Genomic DNA, 13,284 nt, shown 5'->3' with positions numbered 1-13,284 from the left:
TCGTTTACTAGGGTCTGGTGTAACAAGTGCAAACAAAGTTTTTCAAATATTTATTTCTTAAAGGAGATAATTTTTATCGTGGAGTTGACATAATTACTGAATTACTGTTGCAAAGACTTAACGTCGAAAGTTTTCAAAGACTCGGGGACATGCACGCAGTACTAACTCTTGTCACTTACTTTTAGCTACCATGTTAATGTCGCCTATGCATAAAATATGCTTTAAGTATAATAAAGGTATGAGCATGCATATTGCATATGTATAAAATTGAAAGCAGAAAAAATATTATCAAAATGGCGCTACTTTTTGTAGCATTGAAAATTAAGTTCTTTCATATATACAGTTGTCCGCAAAAACAAAATTGACTGTGGTCATTTGTCTATTCAATGTTTGTTTGTTTTGTTCTCTTTGATGTTTGTATGTTTTATTACTTAAGATGTTACGAGGCCTTCGATAATCTTTGATAAAGTTGCTAGTTGATGTAGATGGTAGGGTTGAAATTGTACATTTTTCTTTTTGAATTGTAGTGTTATTTTTTGCATTGTAATTTTATATAATTCCATTGTGTATTCTGGAATAGGATATGCTTCAGTGATCTGATACCATATCTATCAGTACCACGTTGATGCAATTCATAGAGTTCAAAAGAAAATTTTGCGAACCTTGGTAAAAACATATAAATACTTATAATATAGATGACTGCAGAATTAATTATAGTTCAGAAACGTTTTCTTTGACATTTAAGATTATCAACCAATGCTAAATTTAATACTGTTGGAAGGCCTCGGCATTTTTCTTTGTTGTGGATTCCTTTTCAACATTCCAACCATCCCTTATTTGGAAGGGAATCTTTTACTGGCAGTCTCGGTGCTTTTAAAAAGGTTTTCTCGGAAAGTGTAATTTTACCACGTGACTTTCGTTTACCATCGATCCGAGCCACTTCGAACATTTCCAGGAGATTACCGCAAGGGTTTAGAAGCAATTGGATGTTTTCGGAGATATTTCTCAAGGTTGAATTATGACGTTTCTCACTTGTGACGGTCATGTCAGTGAATGTATTTGTGTTGTTTTGCAAAAATGTACCCGAAAACTAACGGTCGTAGCAAAAGTATAGTATACAACACGTTTTGTCGTTTATTAAACACTCGCCCCGCTCGTGCCAAATCAACTTATGACTCAAATGCCGTTTACTACACTAGTTGCATAAAATACTATAAACGATGCGTTGTGTGTGTTGTGGTTTTTCAGTTTTACTAATCTCTGCCTTCTACCAATATCTGATTTAAAGGGATAAAAACAAACTATCAAAAAATTTTCCACGTCAACTTTGACAGAAATGGAAAAAGTCTGCAGCGTCAAAGCGGGGTTTTGTAAAAAATGTATCTGGCTATATATTTTTATTTTTTTATATTCCTAAACACGGGAAATCATCTAAAAGTTTCGAAAGTTGATCGGACAGAAGCAAAGCAAGCAAAGTGGTCAACATTAAACTAAACACTGATTTGAGTGTTAAGAACATGGAATGTATTTTCTACAAAAAAATTGGCTGCAGGGAGAAGAAAGAAAGAGACGGATGAAATTAAAGAGAATTAAAGGAATAAAAAACAAAATTTTTCTGATGTATTTTCTACACAGGAAACTTAATGGTAAATTTAAAACAGTCAATAACCATAAAACCACTTAACACACTAACAAAAATGATACGAGTCACACTAAGAACATAAAATAGAGTAAGGCTTAAAAACAGAATCTCAGGTAAATTTGGATTCAAACAGTAAGGCAGAGTGACCCACTATCCTCAGTATTGTTGTCTATGCTGAGAAAAGGTCATCAGACAAAAATCCATAAACATATATCAGAAAAGATAGCAATGACTAGCTTTTGAGAAATTAGAGAAAGTATAACAAGAAGCAGCATTATTTGCCTTAAGCATCAAATAAGAGAAGATTAAGTAAATGAGCTGGACCGGAAATTAAAAGAAACCAGTAATAGAAAGTAGAAAAATATACTTATCTGGGAACGGTATTTAGTAGAAGGCAGACATGACCGGAGAAATACCAGGCTGACTGAGGGCAAGAAACCTAGAGCCAGGAAATCTAGTGAGACTATACAAAACAGTCAGAAGAAGCCCACAGTTACGAATGGGAGTAAAGTATGGATACTACACAAAGCAGAACAAGATTGACTGGCAGTCTGGGAGAGAAAAGTATTAATAATAACAATAATATTAATAATAATGCCTTTATTTTTCCTATTGCAGCCAATACATAAAAAAAGGTGTAATTTAAGAGGTGAGGTCTAGCTTCCAACTAATCATAACTATCCACTCAGTATAGTTACTAACAAGATAGTAACACAAACACAAAAACAAGACAACAAACAAATTTTTCAAAACAAAAAATATATATCGATAACATTGCCATTGAAAAAAGATTTTGCTAGTGACATGAAAAAAATGCAGATCAACAGAGAAGTATTACAGAAACCACATTCAAAATCATTCAATTAGATATTCAGAAAAGCATACAGCATCCTTAAAGTTTTTTTTTTTAAAGCAAGCCATAATGCAATGGGAAATAGATTTGAAATATTTAACTGCAATGTAACTAAACGATTTCTGAAACATGGCCGTTATGTGCCATGTCAGATACCAAATGAACTCCACAGCCTCTGACTAGCTTATCAAAAAAATACAAAAGCTGTTGTGAAAGGGTAATTTTAAAAACAAGTGTACATATATGCAGCTGAAATCGAATTTCCAGTCTACGCCAATTGGAATTTGAATATGAAGCAGAGATATTTTTAAACCGTCTCAATCCATAACGAAACCTTATATATAGCTGTTTTGTAATTTTTGGAGGCTTTCTCTGTCTTGACGAAGAAGAGCGTGCCAATATAACATACTGCAGTATACGAAGTTAGGAATAATAATGGTGTCATTTCAATTTTGCTAGACAATATTTAAACAGATGCAAGGTCAAGTTGACAATAACTATGTTGGACAAGATAAGACACGTGAGCAAAATGGTTGCTATTGCCAAAATCTATGAGCTGAGATTGAGTTGTTAAGTTGAAGTTTGTTACAATATTTAGACCATGATTTATTTGATGTTCTGCAATGTCAAGACCCGTGGCAGAGGTATAGTTGGAAGTAAATTAATCCAAGCTGAGATAGTTATGATAGCGACAGAAGTCAAAGGTACTCCTCCTTCGACCATGCAAGAAATTTCGTAAGAAGGCGCTGCGGAAGAATCTCACGCAAAGAATTTAATTTAGTACACAAAATATTATGATCAAGAGTGTAATATAATCAGATGTTGTGCCTAGCTGAACTCTAAAACCGGACTGCATTGGAATTATAGCAGTCCGCAAAGAATAATCGCTCTACTCTTTGGTCATAATTTTTTCGAGGATCTTGGAAAAAATCGGCAATAGACTTATAGTCCTAAAATGAGAAAGTTCACCAGGGCCACTGTTCTTAGCTTCCAGTCACTGGGAAACTCGCACTATTACTATAGTGTGTAAGTATTATTCAATACGTAATATTTACGGCGGAAAAAACACGATAAAATATTATCGTTGTAAAAGAACAAAAGTTATTATAGACAGGGATAGAATCCAAAATGCTTCTTACTCATTCAGTCGGTGGAAAAAACATGAAAGATCAAAAAACTATAATGGAAATCTGCACACAAGTCATGGACCTACTTACTCTGCAGGTCCGATTTACTATTATTTATTGTTACGTCACAAATCAATTTAAATTTTTAGAAGATTTTCGTTTTTTCAATTGCAATTAGATAAGTGAAGTCATTTCAATTTAAACGAATTTATCAATGTGAACTTTGACAGAAGTGATCAACAAAACCAAGCAAAAACAAAAGTCTTCATTTTTAATTCACAAAAACACAATTTTTTCGCTTTTAAATAATATAATTTTAATCACTCCGCTTTTTGGCTGAAAGTCCCTATCATTCGCGCCACTGGTGAAAGTATAAAAATAATTTTCAAACCAAAAGATTATTTCCATGCATTGTTGGCCTCTATCAAACAATCAACAAAATATCTAAAGCAGTTTTAAAATAAAGAGTCCCTATATTGACATTTAAGGATCTTATACTAAAACATCCTGTACATATCTAGAGCCCTTTACATACTATTTACGATTTACAAAATGGCAGTGTTTCCTGTAAGATTGTTTCTTGAGGATCATAAAAATATCGCGGTATTATTGCCGAGACCCAATGACTATTCTATCGGACGGTAAAATTATTTTTCAAGAGATAAATTTCCACATATTTCCCGGCTTTTTGATCGAAATTTAAATTTCTAAATCGCATCTGTTCGATGAAATTTGATTTAAAAAAAATAGGCCGTCGTCGTTCGAATGGCGGAAAATTACAATGGACGGATTCAAAACGGTTTGTAATCCAAACGAATTAGTATTTGGGGCACTTAGGGTATCAGACTTCGACGGGAGGTTTGAGAAAAACGACGAAAACGAGTTCGTATCCAATGTTACGACTTGAAAGTTAAAACTTACTAAAACTATTCGTTAATTGACAATGAAGATGTGAAAAAAGTTATTTCTCACTTGCATTCACTTGCGGTTAATAAAGCAAAAACCGTCCAAAATGACTGCTTTTTTTAATTATCTAACGTTGAATTATTGCGGGATCCTTTGACACCTCCATAACAGCTTATTTTATCAAAAACATACACATATACAACACCTTACCTGTTTAATTTAAATTGAACACCCGGTATATTATTTCGTGTTGTACTTTCTGAATGTTGCCACAGAGTACGAAGAATGGTACAAAGAAAGATTAAAGAAGCGAACGTGAAGTAACAGGAATATATGAGAAAAAACCGCATGTAAGCTAACCAATGAACACGGAAAAATGATTGTTGACCGAAAATACATGAAAAAACAGGGGAGAAATATATAGAGAATTTATTTCACGATAGAAGAGAAGACTCACCAATCTCTCAAATAAAAATGTGGTCCCTAACTGATGAAATTGCGGCTGCTATTACATTCTTACATTCTTAATTGCAGGAACGCTGGATTGAACGATAAGGATATTAAAATCATAAGGAAGTTATACTCGTACAGGAATATGCCGTTTCTATACAACGTGGCTTTGGACCAGGCTGTATTCTCTCGCCTTTTATCTTCAACTTATTACTGTATTAGTATTCGATATGCAGACGATACTATCTGATTGGCCTACAAGGGTTGATGAACATGCTAAATGATGCCAGCGAACAGTATGGTCAAAAAATAAACAGAAGTTCATGATAATAAACAGGACATCCGAAATTGTCAATTGCTTATCAGAGACAGTCCACTAGAACTGTCAACTGCTTATCAGAGACAGTCCACTAGAACTGTCAACTGCTTATCAGACACAGTCCACTAGAAAGAGTGTTGATATGATTCAATAATTAATGAGCAATGGGAGCACTTTTAAGAAATTAAATGAGTAATAGAAAAGACAAGACAAATTTTTATCAAAATGTCAAAACTCTTTAAAAGCCACAACCCAAAGAAAACTTAGAAGCATTTGAAATGAGAATTCAGAGGATCTTGTGGAAGGACAAGGTGTTTAACATATCAGTACTGAAAAGAATGAGCAAAGGGAGGGAAGTGATAAGCACTATAAAAAGAAAACTTGAAAATCTTTGTCATATAATGCGGAACGACAACAAATACCTCTCCAGGTAAAGGTCTATGGCAAGAGAGGATCCGGGAGGCGTAGGATATTATGACTGAAGAACTTGAGAACATAAAAACCATGTTCATTCACTAACGAAAACAACCAATGAATTATTCAGAGCAGCCGTAAACAAGGTCATTATAATAATAAACGACTTTTATTTCAGAAAATAGCATAACAAACATACAATACAGAGACCAATTAGTTGGACCGCCCACTGGCACAGTTTAGCTTAGAATTAGCTACTCTACTGTTCTATCCCGGAGAGAAAATTTATGATAGATTCGCTAAGGTTTACTTAATCCCAATAATTTCTTAGATATTTTGATAAATTTTAAAATTTTGAGGGTTTATTATTATCGTTTTGAACAATGATCACCCAAAAGAACATTGGAGTTTGATTGACTTTTTCACAAAATACGAAGTAGCTGTTGAAAAGTTATTCACAAATTAATTGTGCAAAAAATATTGAATATTTTTAGTTGATATATCACTAGATTTATATCTCCCAGATTTTTTTCCCTTGGGGTCACCTCAAAAACTAAAGTGTACAAAACCAAACCCAACACCTTGACTGATTTAGAAGAGCGGATAAGTGCCGAAATTCGAACTATAACATCAAATGCTCTCCAAAACAGGGAAATTTGAAGATTGCTTAGGACAGTATCAAGTAGCAGAAGGGCTACAATTATTGTTATTTAAGTTATTTAAAAAACATACCCTTTTTATTTAAAATAAAGTTCTGTAGCTTAGGGAAAAAACCGTAAATGTGGAAATGTTGCCCATATTGAAACTATCTATAAACCTATAAATTGAACTATCTTATTTCCCAAAGAGGAAGACAATTTGTACATTGAACGTTGGAACATTGGATACTAATTCATTCCTAATGTTGACCTCAAACCTGCTATCGAAGTCTGACACCAGCTGGCGGTTTCTATGAAAATCACTTCGATTAGATTCTAATTCGGTTGGCTTATTACTCTCGACGGATCCCTTAATACTATACGAATCATCAACCGTCGCTTTCATGTATCCTCGTCGAACCGTCGTCATCCTTTTGCGAAACTGCCACCCTCTCCGTGTAGGCCGCGTGAACGCTTTCGCACACAAACCTGTACTGACTCTGTAACAACAAAACAGGCCGTGTTCAAATCACGCTGGTTTTTTTTAGATACGTTGAGAAACAGAAAATTTTGACATATTTTAGTTATAAAACGATGCGTTTGGAATTAAAATCCTAATTCAAATACAGGCGTTTCGAACTTCCATCTTCTAAAAACATTTTTAGCACGACGTTTCGTCTAGAAAGTAACTCTAGCCGTTAACAATTGAAATCGTAGCGCTATGATCCAAGCTACCCGCATTTATACTGTGTTAGGTAGTGCGGAAGCCACGTCATCGGTTGAGGGGTGGGATAGGTCAAGGTTCCTTATGCGTGACGGTAGAAGTTGCCACTGCGATGGCATTTCTACGCTTTGATCACTTAAGATGTTGTTGCGTTGGACGAAGCCAGCTTCTATGAACTTCCACTTCTCCCAGTAAGTCTCCTTTTATAGAATTTTGCAGCATTTTATGCTACTGTCATTTTAATTTTCAAAATAAGATAATTATGTATCAGGATTTGTAGCCTACAAAAAGTATATTACGCATTTCAAAACATCACTAAAACGTAATTTTAATATGACATTAAAATTCACCAACAGCTTTACCGAGTTTACCCCGCAAAACATCTATTACAAAAACAAGCGTTACGATATAAATCTTCATATTGAGTTAGGTTAATATCTGCCATTCTATTTGAAGTTTGGATTTTTTGTTTTGCGCTTGACTTTCACGAAAGTCACGCATGCCTGTTATAACCATTCCATGTGCCTTATTCAATCTGGAAAGTTTTAATTCATTTATATCTTCAGCATCCTTGCTATGTTCGATTTGTTCTTTTCAGTAAAGCTCCCGCATAGAAATCCTTTGTAATTATTTCTGATAGATTCGAATTTTTCGGAATCTCTCGTGCTACAAGCTGTAAATAGGTAATATAAAACAACCATTCTTCAATGTTTTCTGTTATCTAGGGTTTTATGGATGTGCCAACACTTCCCGGATAACTGTACATTTTTATCGACGAGCCATATAGCTTACCGATTCAAAGTTCCGCTAATACCTGTGCGTTTCACAGTAGGGTCGAGCTTGTGCAAGCAACCCATATTCCTTCTCTTACATTTAGGCTACACTAACTGTCCCGGTGTGCTGCATGCACTATCCAGCTACCTCCATTAAGGTCAGATCCATACATAGAAAAGAAACTGAGGTTTGACTCATACTTACATAAATTATTTCCATTTCTATGTAAGGCAAAACTTATATATTAGTTAATTTTAAACTTTAAGTTTATGTATGACTGGTCTGATATTCTTATAGTATATAAGTATATATATTTCTTCAACATTTGGTTCATTTTTCACTTTTAACAACTTTAATTTGTGCTGCCTGATATATTTAATAAATAGTTTTTATTTAAATCAACAAAGGAGTTGTTACATAATTGTTTTTATATAAACCAGGTCATTTCCAGGTTACAGCTTTTTTAAGCTTTGTTAAGCTAAACCTATTGGAAATAAATTGGCCAACCTGAACATTGAGCTGCCCGGTACAATTTTTTGTTTTGGCCTAATTGTTCCAATTGTTACAATTCTGGCATCTCTCCATTCGATTCTGCGGTGTTCTGTCCAAGTGTGCTTGGCGAGACCGGATCTATTAGTTTCTCCACGTTGGGTTTGTTTCTTATGTTCGGCTATGTAAGATTTTTCACACTCGCAGGACACTTCATATATACAATTTTTATTGCCTGTGATGATCTCCGGTTTTGTTTTCGTTATTAAACTTCTTATAGTTTGCCCACAACGAACGGCGATTTTGAAGTTGTATTTTGTTGCAATCCTCTGATATTTTCGGAACCTTCTCTAACATATCGAATGGTTACTGGTTGGTTGTTGCTAAGTGGGTGTATGATGCGTTTAAGTATTGGCCTGTATGTGTAGATGGGACCTCGTGATCAAGACATCGAGAAATGGTCCACAACCGATGACGTGACTCCTTCGCCACCTGACACCGTATAAATGCAGGTTTTTACTTTTTTAGACAATGGAAGTTCGAAACGTCAGTATTGACCAGAAACAATCCTTGGCTCCTTTTAGAGTAAAATCCTAATATTGAAACATTGTAATCAAAGTTTATTTTCATTAATGGAATGTCTTTTATATTACTTTTTGGATTATATGAAAAATCCTGAAACTTCCTATGCACAGTCTTGGGTAACAAGACAGGGGTGGACCAGGTATATCAATATTTTAAGGGTGGTCCAGGTATATAAATAGTTCAGGGCTGGTCGAGGTATATAAATATTTCTTAAGTGTTGACCATTTGTGCCAGTGTTGAATAATCGTTTTAACTGGGCGTTTCGAAAAAGTTATTTTACAAGGATAAATCATCTGTCGCTTGATGCACAACAGAATGTGAAAAATGCATATGAAACTTTAATCAGTTATGTTTTATCAGTTATTTTAGGTTAACTTTTGGAAGTCCTAAATTCATATGCAATTAAAAAACAGTATGTATGCGATTATTTGGCTGAATAGGCTAGGTATACTGTTTTACGTCTTCCTCTATATCATTGTATGTTTGACCCCATAGTGCATTCATAGGGATGAATTTATTGTATATATGTAATGTTACTTTAATTTCCTAATTTAATAAGATTATACCCACATAAATAAACAAAAAATATATATATTATTACCAAAACCTTTGAGAGTCCGTCCCTAATGTTCTGTACTTTAATACCTACCGGACTTCCATAATTGCGGGCAAAGGCCAACACGATGAAGATTGAAACAATATAATAGATATCACAGATCCCTTGAGATAAAAATTATGTTTTTGAAAATTTGGCAAAGAACGTCTATTATAAAAATAATTATATATCTTTGCTTTTCCAACCCTAAGAATGATGATAAATGCATCATGTGATAGATCATTTAAAAGCTTTTATTATGCTCTATCTAATAACGAAAATATTCAGTATGCCGCCCATAAGAAAATTTAAGAATCTATGGTGTCATTTTGAAAATAAAAGAAAAATTGTGTTTCTGTTTATGTCATATTCTTCTTTATTATTTATTTGTTTATTATTTTATAGAGTTCATAGCTTTTTTTTTTCATATACTGGGTATCCCACTAACAACAACGAGATTCTTATTAAGTAAATCGGCCAATAATAAGTGCTGAAAATTATTTTCGAGTCGCAGCACAAGGCATATTTTATATCTTCAATTTTAAAACTCTGTTCCTACAAGATTTTGTTAAAAAATAACCATAGTTAAAGCGATTACTGTTATAAAGCTGAGACAAATTCAAATCTTTCATGTTCGAAAATTTTCTTAAAGAAACATTCATATCTTCAAAAAGGCTTGATGCATTTTAATAAACTTGGAGTGTTAAAAAGTGCTTTTCATAGTCTACCATTTTGCAATGTGTAAAGCACCTTATCTTGCCACCAGGTGGATTATTTTTTGACAAATTTGCAAAAAAAATTAGCGGAAAAAGAAGGAATGCAACCCATACGACATGTTTTAAATCCTTAAGTAGTGACATAAGGGTCCAACAATCGCAGACAATCGCATCTCAATATCTTTATCTTAACCTAAAATATAAGTGAAATTTCACTGCAAGGGTGGTTGTTAATGTCTAATTATCCAGAATTTACTAAATAAAACGATAATTCATTATTTCGGATGAAAATGAATGGTAAACAAAATACAATTTTTTTTTTTAGATTACACACACAAAATTACTCAGTAGCTGATGTTCCTACGTTTTGATATACTTGCCCATTTACAATAAATTTATTAGTATCACTATTTTTTTAATTAATAGTGAATTAGTTAAGTAGTAAAATAAGATAATCAGTATTTTTCTTTGTTCCTAACGCGTCGCATTTCTTATATGCACAGAAAATTCAATCTGGTGGCAAAGTAATCGCAATCGCCTCACTCAACCCAGGAAAAGCCTTTTTAACGTCTTCCAAGTTTATGCGTTAGGGATTTTTGGAGATATGGACACACGGTACTACTAATTGGCAAGAGGGTTGCGTTTTAAGTTTTTACAATCGAACAATAGGTAGTGCTATTTGGTTGTGGCACCACTGTATTTGTGAATTTTGACGTTTGTTATTGGGAAGCCAATTGACATTTAAAAATTAAGTGAGTCAGTTGTTCATGATGAACCTTTAAAAGGAGCAAGTTTGTGCAAAGCCTTCCCTCGCACGATTTTTTATGATTTTAAAAAAGACCTCATTCAACAACAATGCATAGAATCGCTTTGTGCAACTTTTGGTAATGAAGCACGATCAGGTTTACAGAATTTCATGAACGTCCGTCCATTGGTGATGACTGTCAAAAAGGTCGACTTTGCATAAACATTTAGAACGTTTAAAATAACTATAAAATATTGTTACAGGAGATGAAACTTAGACACGTCGCTCTTTAAATATCAATTATTTCTTCGCCACCACTAAACTCTTTTTTTATACACTCCTAAAATGTAAAAACTACAATTTCATTACTTGAATTAATTTAGTTATAGTGTGCTATATTAGTGGGTTCTGGTGTTTAAACTTATATTCTAAACTAGAAATTTTTACTAGTGAGAGCAATAATATATATAATAAATAATATAATTTTAGTTTTTCAAAACTAGTCTAATGAAATGGATCAATTTGATGATTTTTAACAAGTTTGTTGATATCAGGTTCCATTTTGTTCAGAAACACTCGTAAGTCGCAGCGTTTGGTAACTTGCAAATTTTTAGTAAGCAGCGTTGTCAGAGTTCACAGAAACATGACGATGTCATCAAAAATCGTTGAACGATCGACCACAATCCAGAGCACAACTTCGGAATTGACTTTTGTGGCCAAAATTATTGGTAGCCATTTTGAATTTCAAACACTTGTAAGTCGCAGCGTTTGGTAACTAGCAAATGATTTCCCTTTTTAGTAAGCAGCGTTGTCAGAGCGCTAAATTCACGTTCACAGAAATATGACGATGTCATCAAAAATCGTTGAACGATCGACCACAATCCAGAGCACAATTGCGAAATTGACTTTTGTGGCCAAAATTTTTGATAGCCATTTTGCATTTGATTTTTATTTTCTCGTTAATTGTCAGTTTTATAAGTTCTTCTTCTAGCTAGGGTGATACTGGTATTTTGACATTTGACAATTTTAAGTGCGGTTTCGTGATTGTGTTCGCCAAATGTTGATGAGTTTATTTGTCTTAGTGTTACATTGTCTTGAAATACCAGGAATTTACAGTATTAAATGCATATGCAGCAAAATATATTGGAGAGAACATGAAAGAATCTTAACACTAACACAAATAAACTCATTACCAGTGGCAATCACGAAACCGGATCAAGTTTTATTTGATAAAAACAAAATTCTTGGGTGTAAACAATTCTTCTACCAACGAAAAATCCGAGAATCTATAGAAATCTATATGCAATCGCGAGTCAAGTCTTTACCTATCACCTCAAACAATATATAAGCAGGTACAGACTGGAATGCGAGCCATTTTCAGTTAAGCTCTAAAGAAGCCAACAGAATGATTGGCGAAATGTCAGCAAGATCGACTCAACAACAACTGACGCAGGAAGAATACAGATGTTTTGTAAAAAGTATTTTAGTTGTTCGTTTCTGTTTCACATTTGGTAAAAACTAAAAAGGCAACTCTCATATTTATCCAACCCTTTCGGACATGCTTACAGCATTTTGTATCATCATCGCCCGCTGCAAGGGTGGTTGTTAATGTCTAATTATCCAGAATTTACTAAATAAAACGATAATTCATTATTTCGGATGAAAATGAATGGTAAACAAAATACAATTTTTTTTTTTAGATTACACACACAAAATTACTCAGTAGCTGATGTTCCTACGTTTTGATATACTTGCCCATTTACAATAAATTTATTAGTATCACTATTTTTTTAATTAATAGTGAATTAGTTAAGTAGTAAAATAAGATAATCAGTATTTTTCTTTGTTCCTAACGCGTCGCATTTCTTATATGCACAGAAAATTCAATCTGGTGGCAAAGTAATCGCAATCGCCTCACTCAACCCAGGAAAAGCCTTTTTAACGTCTTCCAAGTTTATGCGTTAGGGATTTTTGGAGATATGGACACACGGTACTACTAATTGGCAAGAGGGTTGCGTTTTAAGTTTTTACAATCGAACAATAGGTAGTGCTATTTGGTTGTGGCACCACTGTATTTGTGAATTTTGACGTTTGTTATTGGGAAGCCAATTGACATTTAAAAATTAAGTGAGTCAGTTGTTCATGATGAACCTTTAAAAGGAGCAAGTTTGTGCAAAGCCTTCCCTCGCACGATTTTTTATGATTTTAAAAAAGACCTCATTCAACAACAATGCATAGAATCGCTTTGTGCAACTTTTGGTAATGAAGCACGATCAGGTTTACAGAATTTCATGAACGTCCGTCCAT

The 13,284-nt window shown here is 33.8% G+C and overlaps 1 protein-coding gene across 2 annotated transcripts in view; it reads right to left on the bottom strand.

Annotated features, from left to right (window-relative positions):
* Window positions 1-422: 422 nt before the first annotated feature.
* The window catches only part of LOC132700149 (tyrosine-protein phosphatase non-receptor type 4), a 48,383-nt gene continuing 35,521 nt past the window's right edge, over window positions 423-13,284 (bottom strand). For both annotated transcript variants that reach the window (XM_060667297.1, XM_060667298.1), the window contains exon 14: window positions 423-6,849. In XM_060667297.1, the coding sequence (XP_060523280.1) occupies window positions 6,739-6,849 (111 nt within the window). In that variant the 3' untranslated portion in view covers window positions 423-6,738. The remainder of the gene's footprint in view (window positions 6,850-13,284) is intronic.

Source organism: Cylas formicarius, unplaced genomic scaffold (genome assembly GCF_029955315.1).
Source record: "Cylas formicarius isolate icCylForm1 unplaced genomic scaffold, icCylForm1.1 PGA_scaffold_3__17_contigs__length_32017465, whole genome shotgun sequence".
Classification (NCBI taxonomy): Eukaryota; Metazoa; Arthropoda; class Insecta; order Coleoptera; family Brentidae; genus Cylas; species Cylas formicarius.
This window is presented reverse-complemented; position numbering and strand designations above follow the sequence as displayed.